The sequence below is a fragment of the Bos taurus genome, chromosome 6, assembly GCF_002263795.3.
Source record: "Bos taurus isolate L1 Dominette 01449 registration number 42190680 breed Hereford chromosome 6, ARS-UCD2.0, whole genome shotgun sequence".
NCBI classification, from domain to species: Eukaryota; Metazoa; Chordata; class Mammalia; order Artiodactyla; family Bovidae; genus Bos; species Bos taurus.
In genome coordinates, this window is record NC_037333.1 from 36,242,474 (window position 1) to 36,259,242 (window position 16,769).

Here is a 16,769-nt window from a genome sequence, read left to right on the forward strand (position 1 = left end):
TCCAGCTTGTGTTTCTTCCAGTCCAGCGTTTCTCATGATGTACTCTGCATATAAGTTAAATAAACAGGGTGACAATATACAGCCTTGACGTACTCCTTTTCCTATTTGGAACCAGTCTTTCTCCATGTCCTGTTCTAACTGCTGCTTCCTGACCTGCATACACATTTCTAAAGAGGCAGATCAGGTGGTCTGGTATTCCCATCTCTTTCAGAATTTTCCACAGTTTATTGGGATCCACACAGTCAAAGGCTTTGGCATAGTCAATAAAGCAGAAATAGATGCTTTTCTGGAACTCTCTTGCTTTTTCCATGATCCAGCGGATGTTGGCAATTTGATCTCTGGTTCCTCTGCCTTTTCTAAAACCAGCTTGAACATCAGGAAGTTCACGGTTCACACATTGCTGAAGCCTGGCTTGGAGAATTTTGAGCATTACTTTACTAGCGTGTGAGATGAGTGCAATTGTGCGGTAGTTTGAGCATTCTTTGGCATTGCCTTTCTTTGGGATTGGAATGAATACTGACCTTTTCCAGTCCCGTGGCCACTGCTGAGTTTTCCAAATTTGCTGCATGTTGAGTGCAGCACTTTCACAGCATCATTTTTCAGGATTTGGAATAGCTCAACTGGAATTCTATCACCTCCACTAGCTTTGTTCGTAGTGATGCTTTCTAAGGCCCACTTGACTTCACATTCCAGGATGTCTGGCTCTAGGTGAGTGATCACACCATCGTGATTATCTGGGTCGTGAAGATCTTTTTTGTACAGTTCTTCTGTGTATTCTTGCCATCTCTTCCTAATATCTTCTGCTTCTGTTAGGTCCATACCATTTCTGTCCTGTATTGAGCCCATCTTTGCATGAAATGTTCCTTTGGTATCTCTGATTTTCTTGAAGAGATCTCTAGTCTTACACATTTTGTTGTTTTCCTCTATTTCTTTGCATTGATCGCTGAAGAAGGCTTTCTTATCTCTTCTTGCTATTCTTTGGAACTCTGCATTCAGATGTTTATATCTTTCCTTTTCTCCTTTGCTTTTCGCTTCTCTTCTTTTCACAGTTATTTGTAAGGCCTCCCCAGACAGCCATTTTGCTTTTTTGCATTTCTTTTCCATGGGGATGGTCTTGATCCCTGTCTCCTGTACAATGTCACGAACCTCATTCCATAGTTCATCAGGCACTCTATCTATCAGATCGAGGCCCTTAAATCTATTTCTCACTTCCACTGTATAATCATAAGGGATTTGATTTAGGTCATACCTGAATGGTCTAGTGGTTTTCCCTACTTTCCTCAATTTAAGTCTGAATTTGGCAATAAGGAGTTCATGGTCTGAGCCACAGTCAGCTCCTGGTCTTGTTTTTGCTGACTGTATAGAGCTTCTTCATCTTTAGCTGCAAAGAATATAATCAATCTGATTTCAGTGTTGACCATCTGGTGATGTCCATGTATAGAGTCTTCTCTTGTGTTGTAGGAAGAGGGTGTTTGTTATGACCAGTGCATATTCTTGGCAAAACTCAGTCTTTGCCCTGCTTCATTCCGTATTCCAAGGCCAAATTTGCCTGTTACTCCAGGTGTTTCTTGACTTCCTACTTTTGCATTCCAGTCCCCTAGAATGAAGAGGACATCTTTTTTGGGTGTTAGTCCTAAAAGGTCTTGTAGGTCTTCATAGAACCTGTTCAACTTCAGCTTCTTCAGCGTTACTGGTTGGGGCATAACTTGGATTACTGTGATATTGAATGGTTTGCCTTGGAAACGAACAGCGATCATTCTGTCGTTTTTGAGATTGCATCCAAGTACTGCATTTCAGACTCTTTTCTTGACCATGATGGCTACTCCATTTCTTCTGAGGGATTCCTGCCTGCAGTAGTAGATATAATGGTCATCTGAGTTAAATTCACCCATTCCAGTCCATTTTAGCTCACTGATTCCTAGAATGTCAACGTTCACTCTTGCCATCTCTTGTTTGACCACTTCCAATTTGCCTTGATTCATGGACCTGACATTCCAGGTTCCTATGCAATATTGCTCTTTACAGCATCGAACCTTGATTCTATCACCAGTCACATCCACAGCTGGGTATTCTTTTTGCTTTGGCTCCATCCCTTCATTCTTTCTGGAGTTATTTCTCCACTGATCTCCAGTAGCATATTGGGCACCTACTGACCTGGTGAGTTTCTCTTTCAGTATCCTATCATTTTGCCTTTTCATACTGTTCATGGGGTTCTCAAGGCAAGAATACTGAAGTGGTTTGCCATTCCCTTCTCCAGTGGACCACATTCTGTCAGATCTCTCCACCATGACCCGCCCATCTTGGGTTGCCCCGTGGGCATGGCTTAGTTTCACTGAGTTAGACAAGGCTGTGGTCCTAGTGTGATTAGATTGACTAGTTTTCTGTGAGTATGGTTTCAGTGTGTTTGCCCTCTGATGCTCTCTTGCAACACCTACCGTCTTACTTGGGTTTCTCTTACCTTGGATGTGGGGTATCTCTTCACGGCTGCTTCTGCAAAGCGCAGCCATTGCTCCTTACCTTGGATGAGGGGTATCTCCTCACTGCCGCCCTTCCTGACCTTCAACGTGGGATAGCTCCTCTAGGCTAGATACAACTTTCAGTTGTAAGTTGTACCCAACTCTTGAAACCCCATGAACCACAGCCCACGAGGGTCCTCTGTCCATGGAATTTCCCAGGCAAGAATACTAGAATAGGTTGTCATGCCCTCCTCCAGGGGATCTTTCCAACCCAGGAATCAAACTCGCATGTGCTGCATTGGCAGGTGGATTCTTTACCACTGAGAAAACATGGAAGCTGGTCATACTCATCTCTGCCAGTAACCATCTATATCCTCATTGCAAAATTAAAATTTGTTTTCATGGATTAAGAGAGATTATAAAAGGGGCTAAAATGGGTGTCTCCTTAGACCTAAGTACGTAATTTGATAGTCTATAAAACCCATACTTTACTGATACTCCCTCAGCCCTTCCATCAGGCACAGGTATCACTCCCTCCTTTGTGTACCTGATGCACAATACAAATTCAACAAATGCTGAATAAACACATAAAAATGCATCATGTATAAACCAGGTTTTTTAGTTAACTTTATCCTATGCTATATACTGCCCTTAAGATCATGAACTTTTTAAGTCCATAATTTGGATCATATCTTTCACATTTTTATGCCTCTTCTTTTTACCTCCTATTATAATACTGAGAATACAGAAAGTGCTTAATAAATATTCACTGACTGAATCAATAGTTTTGAAATAAGATACACATCTATCAATGATTAACCTCAAATATTAACTGGTAATACTTAGAGTTTAAAACTACTTTATTAAAGAAATAATTCAAAAGAGAAAAAACAATGAAAGAACAATTTAGTAATATCCCAACAACCTAACAACAATCAATAATTGATTTTTATTCTTTTTTTCTATCCCTAAACTCTTGGTTAAAAAAAATAATTGGACTAACAGAAAGAGACTCACAGACTTAGAAAACACATTCATGGTCGCCAGGGCGGGGGCACTTTGGGAAGGTCACGTATACAACTGCTATATTTAAAATGGATATCCAGCAAAAACCTACTGCATAACACATGCACCTCTGCTCAATGTTATGTTCCAGCCTGGATGGGAGCAGGGTTTGTGGGAGAATGGATACATGCATATGTATGGCTGAGTCCCTTCACTGTTCACCTGAAACTATCACAACATTGTTAATCAGCTAAACCCCAATACATAATGTTTCTGGTGTTAAAATAAAACAATAAATATAATTGTACTTATGAATAAAATTAGTATCCTTGTTTTTTTACTTATACTTAATAATCATTTTGGTATTGTGATGAGTTTTTATTTTCAAAAACTGTATTACAGTGTATGCAGAGGATAGCTCCAGCCTCTAGGGCAGTGTGATATTAACTTTTTGTGTCAACTTGACTGGGTCAAGGGCTGCCCAGGTTAGACATTATTTCTGGGTATGTCTGTGAGGTATAGATGAGATTAGTATTTGAATCAGTAGACTCAGGAAAACAGATAGCTCACTGCGATGTGGATGGGCATCATTCAATCCACTGAAGGTCTGAATAGAATAAAAAGAAGGAGGAAGGAGGATTTCCTGCCTTTTGCTTCCTACTTGGCTGCTTGAGCTCGAACATCTGTCTTCTGCCCTTGGACTAGGATTTATACCATCCATTCCTCTGGCCCTCAAGCCTTCAGGGATTCCGAATGGATTTCACCACTGGCTTTCCTGGGTCTCTCAGTTTCCATAATCATGTGAGCCAATTCCTCATAATAAACTCTTCCCTGTATACACACACACATACACACACACAACAGAATCAATTTCTGTTTCTCTGGAGAACTCTGACAGTATCTGCTACATAGTGGGCACTCAATAAACTAATAATTGAAAGGCAAATATTAATTACATTTCTAAAATATTTATAATTTTATAGGTGAGAAATGGAAACTTCTTTGATGTTTGAAACTTACATTACTACTGAGGATGAATAATTATGTGTTTATTGATCAACTGTTTTTCTCAATTGTGATTTTTTTCATACTTTTTGTACATTTATCTGTCAGACCCTTGATTTTAATGAACTCATTACAATTGCAACTAACTAATAAAATTTTTGTGACTTTTGTTCCTAAAATGTTTGTTGCTGTTCAGTCGCTCAGTCATGTCCGACCCTTTATTCCTAAACAGATGTCTTCAAATTTAGGAAACAACTGGCAAAATAAAGACAAATTTGTAATCACAGAAATAAAAGTATAAGCGGGAACAAATGTTAGTTCAAATATTGGTTGATGCCATCTAGTGGAAAAGTGATTTTAACTTCTCTCTCTCTCTGAATCAGAGATTCCCAAATATCAATGCCCCAAATTTGGCATTTATGGGACTTTACTAAAATATATACTCTAGCCTCACCTCTGCCTATGTTTTCTAACTCCTTCAATGTATATGATAACCCAAGAGTTGTGTTTCAATATTATCCATATTGTAAAGTATAAATTTGGATTCCCAGTGGTACCCGATACTTTCCTTTTTCATCAGAATTTTCTCCAGCTTCCTCACAATAGGAGATTATGCTGCTCTGATAACATTCTTTAAATGTGTACTCTGGGGCTTCTCTGGTAGCTCAGTGGTAAAGAATCTATCTGCCCATGGGTTTGATCCCTGACCCAGGAAGATGCCCCATGCTGCGGAGCAACTAAGTCTGTGCACCATATCTACTGAGCCTGGGCTCTAGAGCCCGGGAGCTGCAGCTACTGAAGCCCGCACGCCCTAGGGCCCGTGCTCCACGAGAGAAGCCACGGCAATGAGAAGTCTGAGTACCCCAACCAGAGAGTAGCCCCCACTCGCCACAACTAGAGAACAGCTCACACAGCAACGAAGACACGACACAGCCAAAAACAAACAAATGAATAAATATTTTTAAAATGTGTACTCCATGCTAGCCCCTGCGCTAACTACTTTCCTTGTATTAATATTGCTCTATTTAATTCCCTCAACAACTCTAATAAGGTAAGTAGTATTATTATACTATTTTACAGAGGATAAGATTGAGGCAGGGAATTTCCCAAGGTCACATAGCTAATATGGTACCTGAGTTCAGATCTCTGTGACAGGAATGATCATAGCCACACTAGCAGGAAAAAGCATCAGTGACTTTACAATTCTATACGGTCACCTGTTTTCAGCTTTGTATACTACATGCAGAAATGAGTTAGAGAAATGAGTTAATTATCAAGGGCTGTTTAGGGAAATTTTACAACTTAATATTTACATGGTTTGGACTAATGCTTTACACACTCAGATGTTCTTTAAATACTGGATGTTGATTTGGGGTGTTCTAAATTTGAAGACATTTTCAATATTTTGCTGTCACTCTCCATTTTTCAAATACTAATGTAAGTTAAACTGATCTGCTTTAAACCTTCTATGTGGATGAAAACTGAAACTAACTTATAACTGGTTCAGTTCAGCTCAATTGCTCAGTTGTGTCCAACTCTTTGCGACCCCATGAATCGCAGCACGCCAAGCCTCCCTGCTGCTGCTAAGTCACATCAGTCGTGTCCGACTCTGTGAGACCCCTTAGATGGCAACCCAACAGGCTCCTCTGTCCCTGGGATTCTCCAGGCAAGAATACTGGAGTGGGTTGCCATTTCCTTCCCCAATGCATGAAAGTGAAAAATTAAAGTGAAGTTGCTCAGTCATGTCCAACTCTTAGTGACCCCATGGACTGTAGCCTACCAGGCTCCTCCATCCATGGGATTCTCCAGGCGAGAGTACTGGAGTGGGGTGCCATTGGCCAGGCCTCCCTGTCCATCACCCAAACTCATGTGCATCGAGTTGTTAGAAAACCCAGTTGATCAGAATCTATCAGCCATGTGAGGTGCATTGAAGCTAATGAAGCTGGTTGTAAGCATGGGTGCCTGGCTCTACCCAACAGGGGTCAAGGTTCTGGCCAGCACAGCCAGGCCTGAGATCATTCAATGCTGGCAGAAGTCAACCTCTGTGTCCCCATATCTCACCCTCATATCTACAGTTCACTCCTTCCCTAGGTATCAACTAACTACACCTGAAAAATTAATTCCTACTACTGCCCTAGTAGGAAATAATGGGAAGGTAACATAGGGACTTTACAATAGGCCCTCTTAAGGCTACATAGGAGAAGGCAATGGCACCCCACTCCAGTACTCTTGCCTGGAAAATCCCATGGGCGGAGGAGCCTGGTGGGCTACAGTCCATGGGGTCGCTGAGGGTTGGACACGACTGAGCGACTTCACTTTCACTTTTCACTTTCATGCATTGGAGAAGGAAATGGCAACCCACTCCAGTGTTCTTTCCTGGAGAATCCCAGGGGCGGGGGAGCCTGGTGGGCTGCCCTCCATGGGTTGGCAGAGAGTCAGACATGACTGAAGCGACTTAGCAGCAGCAGCAAGGCTACATACCTGACAACTGCCTAGGTTGAAGTCTTCTGAGCATTAGTGAACAAAGAGTATCAAATAATGCAAAGAATTTTCAAAAATAAGAGCGAAAAAGCAAAATAAAAGTTTCTTCACTTTTACATTGCTGAGAGGAAGAGAAATTTGAAAATATAATCTTGTATTTGTGTCTCTATATTCCTCACTCCCACCTCTATCTCTGAGGAACTCCAAGTGTGACTTGGTAAAGCCCGATGACATGAGAAAAGGTTAAATATTTACCAAAAAAGAGGGAAAAGAAGGATGAGTAACAAAGAATCTCCTAGTACACTGCACTAGGAAGAATAGAGAAAAATAAAAATAATTGTAGATAACATTAATTGAGAATTAATTTTCCCAGGCAAAAATTAATTTTCAAAATGCTCTTTGCATGCATTTGCACATGGGGATTAAATTAGGTAAGTGAAGTATGTACAGTTATTAATCTTATTATACAAATAAGGAAGCAGGACTTAGGGCATATGCTGGAGTTATACAACTAGTAAACTATGAACCCCAGAGCCCAAGAACTTATCTACTACACTATAAGAAACAGATCAAATCTGCGTCATTTCCTTGGAGACTAAGAAGCCGACATGGGGTGAAAAATCCATTGAATGGTTCACTCATTTAACTAACAGACGCAGTTACATAGACTTCTGGAAGTTTCCAAGCTCATTTATAGAAGCAGATCAGTTGTGCTACTGTTAATCCACTGAGTTCAGGGTGAGTTCCCCCGGGTAAGAATATGGACATCTTAGAGGCTAAAAGGACTAAGCCAATCTTTTCAGATTCTTTTTTTTTTTTTTTTTTAATGAAAGAATTAAAAAAAAAAAAAAACACGAGGTTATAGAAACCTTGGTAAAGATTTACATAAAAACAAAGTAGTGTTTTTTAACATACCCAATATGACAGTGTGCTTGAAACCTCATTTTGGTGATAACCGCCTAGGTCCAAGAGTCACTGTGTGACTTTGAGGTCCGGCCACTTGCTTCTTGGCAACTCTGTGACAGGCTCCGGTGAAAACTCAAGTCACCTCCACTTAAGCATTGGTTTTCTTTCTAATTTGCAAACGCGCAGGAACAGCTCCAAGAGTCTCCGGAGCCCGTCAAAGACCAAGCGGTGTCGTGGGAAAAGCAGTCGCGGCCTCGGAACCAAAGCGCTGGTCTCCACCTGTCGGGGACAGCGTTTCCAGAGCACCGGGGGGCAGGGCCAGGCCCGTGGGGCTGGATTCACTGGTATCGATTAGAGCTGCCCGGGTGGCCGAGGACGTGCTCGGTCGCAGCTGCCAGACCATGCTGAGTGGAGTGTGCGCCCGACTCGCGTCAGCGCTGCGAGGGACACGCGCGCCGCCGTCCGCGGTCGCCCTGAGGTGTCTGCACGCGTCCAGCTCGCGGCCTTCCGCAGACAAGAGCGATAGGACGGAGAAACCGCCCCGCGCCTTCGACCAGGCCTTGCTGGAGTTCCTGGTGTGTCCGCTCTCCAAGAAGCCGCTCAGGTGAGATTCGCCCGCTGCGGGTTTTCCTTCGTGGCCTCAGTCGAGGGGAGTGGGCAGATAGACCGCATGGCCGTTTACAGCCATTGAGGAGTCTTTTAGGTGACTCTGGGTAGTCTTCGCTGCCATTTTTTGGACCTGGGCCCGCCAGCTCCCAAATCTTCCCTCTGCGGGGGGAAGGGAGACTGAAGACCAGAGGGGAACCGAGGCCTCTGAAGCCAACCGCCGACTCGCAGGCTTGGGTGAGGCGCATATAGATTAGTCACTCACTGGCTGCGCATTAGAATCGCCAGTTGCTGCTGCTGTGTTCAGTCGTGTCCGACTCTGCGACCCTTTGGACTGTAGCCCACCACGCTTCTCTGCCTACGGAATGTTCCAGTCAGGAAGAGTGGAGTGGGTTACCATTTCCTCCTCCAGGGGATCTTCCCCACCGAGGGCTCGAACCCGTGTGCCCTGTCTCCTGCGTTGCTGGCAGATTTCCAGGCACCACCCAGGGCGGGGCGAATAGGGAGGCCTGGAGGCGGGGCCTGAGCAATTGTGTATTTTCCTAACAGGACCGCTAGTGTTTCTCACGTAGACCCAAGTTTATGAACTATTGGAAACCCAAGGCATTCAGATTTTTAAGCCAAGATGATGAAAAATGTAGTAGCCTCCAGATTCTTGGGAAAATGCCATGTACGATCTTAAGCATGTTAAACTACGTGTGCTGCCCTTTGGCTTTTAGTTCTCAACTAGTTGTGTTTTTGTTTTAAGGCCTTCTTAACCTTTAACCCAGAGTCTTGAGGGTAAACAGCCCTACTGTCTCAGGCTACTAAAACATTCACAACACTAGTAAACACCGAAATGTTATCAATAGCAGTCTTTGGGTGGTGGATTGCTAGTAATCTTTATTTTCATCTTTTTCACTTCTCTTTCTGAATATTTTTCATAATGAACATATTGCTCATTCAGTTTTCTTAAACCTTGAAATTACCACTTGATCTGCTTTTTGGCTAATTTTGTAAATAGCACATTCGCAGACATAACATTCTGAAGTTTGCTCATTTTTGCCCTCTCTCAGACTTGTGTATTTTGATTTTTCAGTGGTTTCCTTTTTAATGGGTCAATAAGGCTGCTCTATTAAGCATGTAAAAGGAAGAAGTTGAAATTTCCTCTAGTGTCTGTTCCAGTAGTAAATTAATGGGGATTGTTTGGGGTTGAAAAGAGTAATGAAGGACTATTTGGATGAAAAGGGCAAGATCTTTTCTGACTGGTATTTTTAAAAATTAAGGCATAGCTTGAGGATAAAGTGAAAAAAAAAAAGAGAAACTGACTAAAATGGGAACAATTAAGAGATTTATTTTCTAAGAGAAATAGTACAATTGGCTATTACTGCTTTTAAAATGAAAAGCCGTCTAATTCTGCTTTTCTTGGATTAACTCCATGTTTAGAATTGGATAAATGTTACTGTTTATTGAACATCAAGCTCTTCCAAGCATTTTGTTTTCCATGATTCATTTTGGTTTTTTTTCCCCCTCAGATATGAAGCATCGACAAATGAATTGATTAATGAAGAGTTAGGAATAGCCTATCCAATTATTGATGGGATTCCTAATATGATACCACAGGCAGCTAGGATGACACATCAAAATAAGAAGCAAGAAGAAGTGGAGCAGCATTAGATCATACTTAAAAACAACACACACAACTAAATATTCTAAATACCACCTACCTTTTAAAAAGTCAGAGTGGCGGGTATTAAGTGGAGAAGAATGTTTCTGTCTCTTCCTATGCTGACTGTCCTGATTCCACTGGTATCTTTAGCAGGACTGTTTTACTCAGCCTCTGTGGAAGACGACTTCCCTCAGGGCTGCACTAGCACCACCAGTCTGTGCTTTTACAGTCTGCTCTTGCCGATTACCATACCTGTTTATGTGTTCTTCCACCTTTGGACTTGGATGGGAATTAAACTCTTCAGGCATAATTAACGCAGCCAGAGCCAAGATGGTATATTCTAAAGATATGCTTGAGTGCCTGTCTCTGAAGGCTCGTCTACATGGGAATACTGGAAACCCGCTTAATTTGCAGGAGAGATGCTTTGCCTAGCTTTCTGTCAGGGGTCTAGGGTCTATGAGAGGCTTAAGCTGCAGAGGCGTCTTTATTGTACTTTGGTTCTGCCCTTGTTTTTTGAAGGTTCTCATTTATACCTGGAATATCAAAAGGAACATTACAAACTGTCTTTTTGGAAATTAACAGCCCCAACCATCACTTGATGGCTTATCCCATTCATAATTAAAAATTACTATTTTGAAATTTTATGTTTATTTTAGATTAAAGGCTTTGGTAATGTCACATGTTAACGATGACTAAAATAATTCCGAAGGAGCTATGTTGGAGTAGTTGTAGAGAAATGCATTTGAACTAATGTGATATAAAACTATAGTAAAATGGAAATTTCATGGACTTGCCAAAATTCTGAGTTTTTAAAATCACCATCATTTCTTTGGCATCAAATGCTTACATTAATTTTAATAAAATAATAAATAAAAAGATATTGACACTTGCCATAAAGCAATTTGCAGTTTTGTGTTTTTTCCCCCTCCTTTGGTCACAAGAGTATGATTCTAAGAAAGGGGAAATGTAAAATAGTCTGAATTTCAAACTATAGGCTATGTTTAGAGAGACACTTAACTAACCCAAAGTAGAAAAATTTCCCAGGAAAATACGTGCTTCTGGGGGTAGAGATGGGGTTGAAAGACTTGAAAATAGCTGATTATGTCCTAGAGTTTAATGTTATGCCTCACATTTCAGTTCCTTTTCCTGCCATGGACCTACTTAGCGATACAAGAGCATGAGCATTTGACATATTAATAGTTCCTGATTTTCCAGAACTTCCAACAAGGCTGATTAGTAACTATTTCAGAGGTGCAACATGTTTCAGTAGTTACGAACTGAATATACTTTAATTGATTCTAAATAGACTCTTAAAGCAGTTTAACAGAAACTTGAGATAGTGATTCCTCTCCTTCAAAAGAAAATTAAAATGAGTTTAGATGTGTTTTCTAATGCGTAACTTCAACGTATATACTCTAGTACAAGTCTTGTTTTAAAAATTACTCTTCTGGCAATATACAAATAATACAGAAACTGAATGAGGGACCCATCCCTTCTGGAAGTGGTTTTACTCTTTAATTTGCTCCAAATTTCACTGTGGTCAGTGTAAATGAAACAATTCTGAGAAAACAAGCACTGTATTCTAAAAAGTCAATTTTAGCTTTTTCAAGCTAAGCATTTTACCGTATTAGAGGGAACTGAGTAGCAAAGCCCTGGGGGACTATAGTATGAACTCCATCCTTTGACTAGTATTTATTTAGCAGTCATTTGTATAGTACAAACTATACACTAGGTACAATTCTAAACATATTACACATATAAAATCTCATAATCTAAGGGGTAGGTGGGTGATATAACAATTTTACAGATGAGGAAACGAAAGCACACAGGTTAAGTGATTTACCCAGAGTAACGGACAATAAGTTGAAACCACTCAGGAATGCAGTTTTGGTCTGTCTTCTGAATCACTGTAATAGTACTGCTTTATTTTGTGCAAACTCATCCTTTCTATTTTCAGGAAAAATAGAATGAGATATCAAAATGCTTGGACTCTAATTCTTAGTCAAGCCTGATGACCTTTGTGTTTTCCTAAGTATATTGTTGCACTGTAAACCCATCATGGAAATACTGCCTGATTCTTTCACTAATTGGAACTCTTCCCTACTCATTCCTACCCACAGCCCCAATAATGAGCTGACTTCACAATGGCAGGACCTCTTGCCTCCTCAGAGCCTCCCTGCTGTCCTCACTGCATCACTGACAGGGATCATCTTTAAGACCTATGAATAAGCTCCTTGCCACCAACTTTGTACGTGGGGATTTTCCACCCTGAGGGAGCAAGAAAGGACTTGTCATGACCTACTTTACCTTTTCATTTTCTTCCATTCCTGCAGAGTGGGCTTTTAAGGAAGCCTCTCTGAACTTCACATCCTGCCCATCTGTGACATGGAAATGAGACCAACTTTCAGGCCTGGTAGAGTTTTAAATGAGGCAGGAAATACAAAATTACCTGTTACAGCCACAAGCCATAGTAGATTCTCACTACTATGTGTAGTTATGGAGGGAAAGTCCTGTTCCCTTTTCTAAGTTTTGCCCAGCTTACTGAAATTCTCCATTTCTAAGTGGCTGCTGTTTTCCGCACAAGCCACTAGGTGGCACTCTCAGCCAACTCACTGGCAGGTAAGCTCTCAGGACACTGAAAGACTAGTTGGGACATTGAGCTAGATAGCCATATCCCACAAACTTAATTCACTCTCATGGCATGTACTGGACAGCCATGATAGCTGTAGTGAATCCTGACAAATGGAATAACCCATGCAGAGAGGGAAGTAGAACTGAAGACAGGAGGTGAGGAAGCAGCAGGGGTAGAGGTGGGATGAGACAAGGGTTCCAAGCAGAAGAAAAACCATACAAACATAGGACTGTGGCCTGTTGAGGAAACTGAGCTAGTCACAAGTGACTAGAACATGGTACATTGTATATGCAAGGCCGTGGTGGGGGACCAAGAGGCACATCAGGTTGGATTTTCGAACTAGAATAACCGTGTTAATGAACATTATTGCTTGATTTTTAAATTGTCTTGCTGTATGCAGCTGATAAACACTTCCTAGAAAAAGAAAAAAGAACATGGAAATTTGCAGGGGTTTTGTGTGTTACAGACCCCTAAGGTGGCAAGTGCTCACATTTGCACTAATACAGTAGCCACCAGTCACATGTAGACACTGAACACTTGAAATGACTAAGGAATTTTAAATCTCAGTTAAATAGCTACAAATTATTGGACAGCATAGCTCAACACTTTTTCCCATTACTACCGATGAAAGTTTTCTCTCTTCAAAATTCAACAACTAAACCTTATCTACAGCAGGGAGTCCATCTTCTTCAGCAGTACAGATCTACTGAAGTTTCTGCATGTGTGCTAACTGGCTTCAGCCGTGTCTCTTTGCAACACTATGGACTGTAGCCTGCCAGGCTCCTCCATCCATAGAATTCTCCAGGCAAGAATACTGGAGTGGGCTGCCATGCCCTCTCTAGGGCATCTTCCTGACCCAGGGATCAAACACGTTTCTCCTTAGTCTTCTGCACTGGCAGGCAGGTTCTTTACCACTAGCGCCACCTGGGAAGCCCATCTAGGTCTCTAGCCTTACAGAAAGTTCTACTGGACAGTGTTGGTCTAGATACAGGGAGACCAGCTGAGAGAGGACTGCAGTGATGGGACAGGAGATGTAAGAGCCTGAACTAAAGCACTGGCAGTGGGCTTAGAGGAAGATGAAAAACAAGAATTGTCAAAACCTGATATTTCTTAAATGTGGGGGTGAATAAGAGGGAGGAAGGGAAGATGGTTGAAGGATGTGTTAGTGGTACCATTTTAAGCTGCAGAATACAGGAAAGATGATCATATTCTTAAACATGTTGAGATGAAGGAGCTGAGAAGTATGCAGGCAGACACAGGCCACGTAGGAGAAATGGCTGTGGTGCTGTATTGTCAGTTCCTGTTGGACAGAGAGAGATCTGGGGATCATCAGCATGGACATAATAACTATGCCACAGCAACAAGAAGGAATATGTGTAGAGTGAGAAAAGATGACCAGACGAGCACTTAAGGTCAGGAAGTATAAGAGAAGCATGCAACATGTATACTAATTAAATAATTAAAAAAAAAAAAAAAACATTCAAAAAACTAAGATCATGCAATGCAGTCCCACCACTTTGTGGCAAATAGATGGGGAAACAATGGAAACAGTGAGAGACTTTAAAAAAAAAAAAAAAAACTTTTCAAGTGCATTCATCTGATTGTTTTCCAGAATATCTATGTTTTGTTATATAATAAATATTTTCAAACAAAATCAACATGTATTAATGTCCTTAAACCATCCAGGCTTCATTAAAAAAAAAAAGAAATGGGAAAGCAGCCACGAAAAAGAAAACCTAGCAGTTCATTAAGAGTTTTGAGGAGAAAGGAGTCAATCGTTTCAAATGTGATAAATATATTTAAGATAGAAATGTGCAAGTTTCCATTGAAATTTGCAACAAAAAATTCATCTAGGTAACCAGAGTAATTTAAGAGGGAGAAGAATCACTTAAGCCCTGGACAAACTACCCAGACATTTATGAGAAAAAACTCTGCTGTCTCAATGCATTGTGTTTCTCAATGCACTTGTTTTAACAGCCTAATCTATATCATTGTCAATACATTTTACAAGCAAAAATAGGAATTCTAAAAAAGCAAGTAAACACACTGAACAGTCAGCAAGATTTTTATGTTAATTTTTAAGTTAATTTTATTTCTGAAAATATTTCCCAAAAGGGGTAAAGACTGTGAGGTAGGTCAGCCAAATCCTCTCTTGTTGTTGATGGCTGCTTGGAGTGCTTCTTCTACTCTTTCCATTGTAGAATATTTAGGGAGGTAGAGGACACTGAAACATGTCTGTGCTCTTATGGGATCTTTTTCATTCAAATTTTCAGGACAGTGAAATGTTATTTTCATATTCTTTAAACCTTTTACTTGAATTCTGTCGGTTCCTGTAAGAAACACTAAAAAAAAAAAAGAAAAATCAGTGCTATCTGCTTCACAGAAACCAAAATTTATATAGAGAAAATGTGTTTATTCAAAAACACTAATTGAGGGCCCATGTGCTTTGGACTGCATTGGGGGCCACTGTTAGGACAAAGTCTGAAAACAGTCACTGCCCTCAAGCAGCTTACAGTCTGGTTGGGAATATTAAATTATTGGGCAGGAAAAGACAAACAGAGAAAAATAAAAAGGGTGTAAGACAGCTCATGGAATTAGTCCCTCATGAGTGTAAATGCTGTGGCAGAGCAGGGAGAGATTTAGGCTGGGATAACCGAGAGGACTTCCAGTTCAAAGACTGGAAAGGTAGGTTGGGTTTCTGGAAAAGTCTGGATACCTTTCAACATCCATGTTATCCAAAGAAAAAAGAAGATAAATGTTTCTCAAAAATAAGTAAGGAAATTGAGTAAGGAAATGAGGGAGGCAATCATTAAGTCTCAGGAAAAGCACTCAGTTCAGTTCAGTCGTTCAGTCATGTCTGACTCATTGCGACCCCATAGACTGCAGTACACCAGGCTTGCCTGTCCATCTCCAACTCCCAGAGCTTACTCAAACTCATGTCCATAGAGTCAGTGATGCCATCCAACCATCTCATTTCTGTCGTCCCCTTCTCCTCCAGTCTTCGATCTTTCCCAATATCAGGGTCTTTTCAAATGAATCAGTTCTTCCCATCAGGTGGCCAATGTATTGGAGGTTCAGCTGCAGTATTAGTCCTTCCAATGAATATTCAACACTGATTTCCTTTAGGATGGACTGGTTGGATCTCCTTGCAGTCCAAGGGACTCTCAAAAATCTTCTCAAACACCACAGTTCAAAAGCATCAATTCTTTGGCACTCAGCTCTCTTTATAGTCCAACTCTCATATCCATACAGGACTACTGGAAAAACCATAGCCTTGACTAGATGGACCTTTGTTGGCAAAGTAATGTCTCTGCTTTTTAATACGCTGTCTAGGTTGGTCATAACTTTCCTTCCAAGGAGTAAGCGTCTTTTAATTTCATGGCTGCAATCACCATCTGCAGTGATTTTGGAGCCCAGAAAAATAAAAGTCTGACACTGTTTCCACTGTTTCCCCATCTATTTCCCATGAAGTGATGGGACAGGATGCCATGATCTTAGTTTTCTGAATGTTGAGCTTTAAGCCAACTTTTTCACTCTCCACTTTCACTTTCATGAAGAAGCTCTTTAGTTCTTCACTTTCTGCCATAAGGGTGGTGTCATCTGCATATCTGAGATTATTGATATTTCTCCCAGAAATCTTGATTCCAGCTTGTGCTTCTTCCAGCCCAGCGTTTCTCATGATGTAGTCCGTTAAATAAGCAGGGTGACAAGATACAGCCTTGATGTACTCCTTTTCCTATGTGGAACCAGTCTGTTGCCATGTCCAGTTCTAAGAGGTGCTTCCTGACTTGCATACAGCTTTCTCAAGAGGCAGGTCAGGTGGTCTGGTATTCCCATCTCTTTCAGAATTTTCCACAGTTTATTGTGATCCACACAGTGATTAAATGGCAAATGACTATGCCATTGACTTTGGCATAGTCAATAAAGCAGAAATAGATGTTTTTCTGGAACTCTCTTGCTTTTTCCATGATCCAGTGGATGTTGGCAATTTGATCTCTGGTTCCTCTGCCTTTTCTAAAACCAGATTGAA

The 16,769-nt window shown here is 41.0% G+C and overlaps 4 protein-coding genes across 6 annotated transcripts in view; 2 read left to right on the top strand and 2 right to left on the bottom strand.

The window, feature by feature from the left end:
* HERC3 (HECT and RLD domain containing E3 ubiquitin protein ligase 3) overlaps positions 1–8,104 on the bottom strand; it is a 198,430-nt gene extending 190,326 nt beyond the window's left edge. Inside the window, exon 1 of the mRNA XM_059887450.1 lies at positions 7,863–8,104. The gene's annotated coding sequence lies outside the window, so the exon portion shown is untranslated. The remainder of the gene's footprint in view (positions 1–7,862) is intronic.
* A 48-nt stretch (positions 8,105–8,152) lies between these two features.
* On the top strand, positions 8,153–11,008 carry PIGY (phosphatidylinositol glycan anchor biosynthesis class Y). The gene is made up of 2 exons (NM_001270946.1): positions 8,153–8,457; positions 9,974–11,008. The coding sequence occupies exon 2, from the start codon at positions 10,206–10,208 to the stop codon at positions 10,419–10,421; it is 216 nt and encodes a 71-aa protein (NP_001257875.1). The 5' UTR covers positions 8,153–8,457; positions 9,974–10,205; the 3' UTR covers positions 10,422–11,008.
* PYURF (PIGY upstream open reading frame) lies at positions 8,153–11,008 on the top strand. Its single transcript, NM_001038102.2, has 2 exons — positions 8,153–8,457; positions 9,974–11,008. Exons 1-2 carry the CDS (start codon positions 8,255–8,257, stop codon positions 10,113–10,115), a joined length of 345 nt encoding a protein of 114 aa, NP_001033191.2. The 5' UTR covers positions 8,153–8,254; the 3' UTR covers positions 10,116–11,008.
* A 3,794-nt stretch (positions 11,009–14,802) lies between these two features.
* The window catches only part of HERC5 (HECT and RLD domain containing E3 ubiquitin protein ligase 5), a 45,196-nt gene continuing 43,229 nt past the window's right edge, over positions 14,803–16,769 (bottom strand). For all 3 annotated transcript variants that reach the window (XM_005207770.5, XM_005207769.5, NM_001101995.1), the window contains 1 exon segment: positions 14,803–15,081. In XM_005207770.5, coding sequence (XP_005207827.1) covers positions 14,876–15,081 — 206 coding nt within the window. In that variant the 3' untranslated portion in view covers positions 14,803–14,875.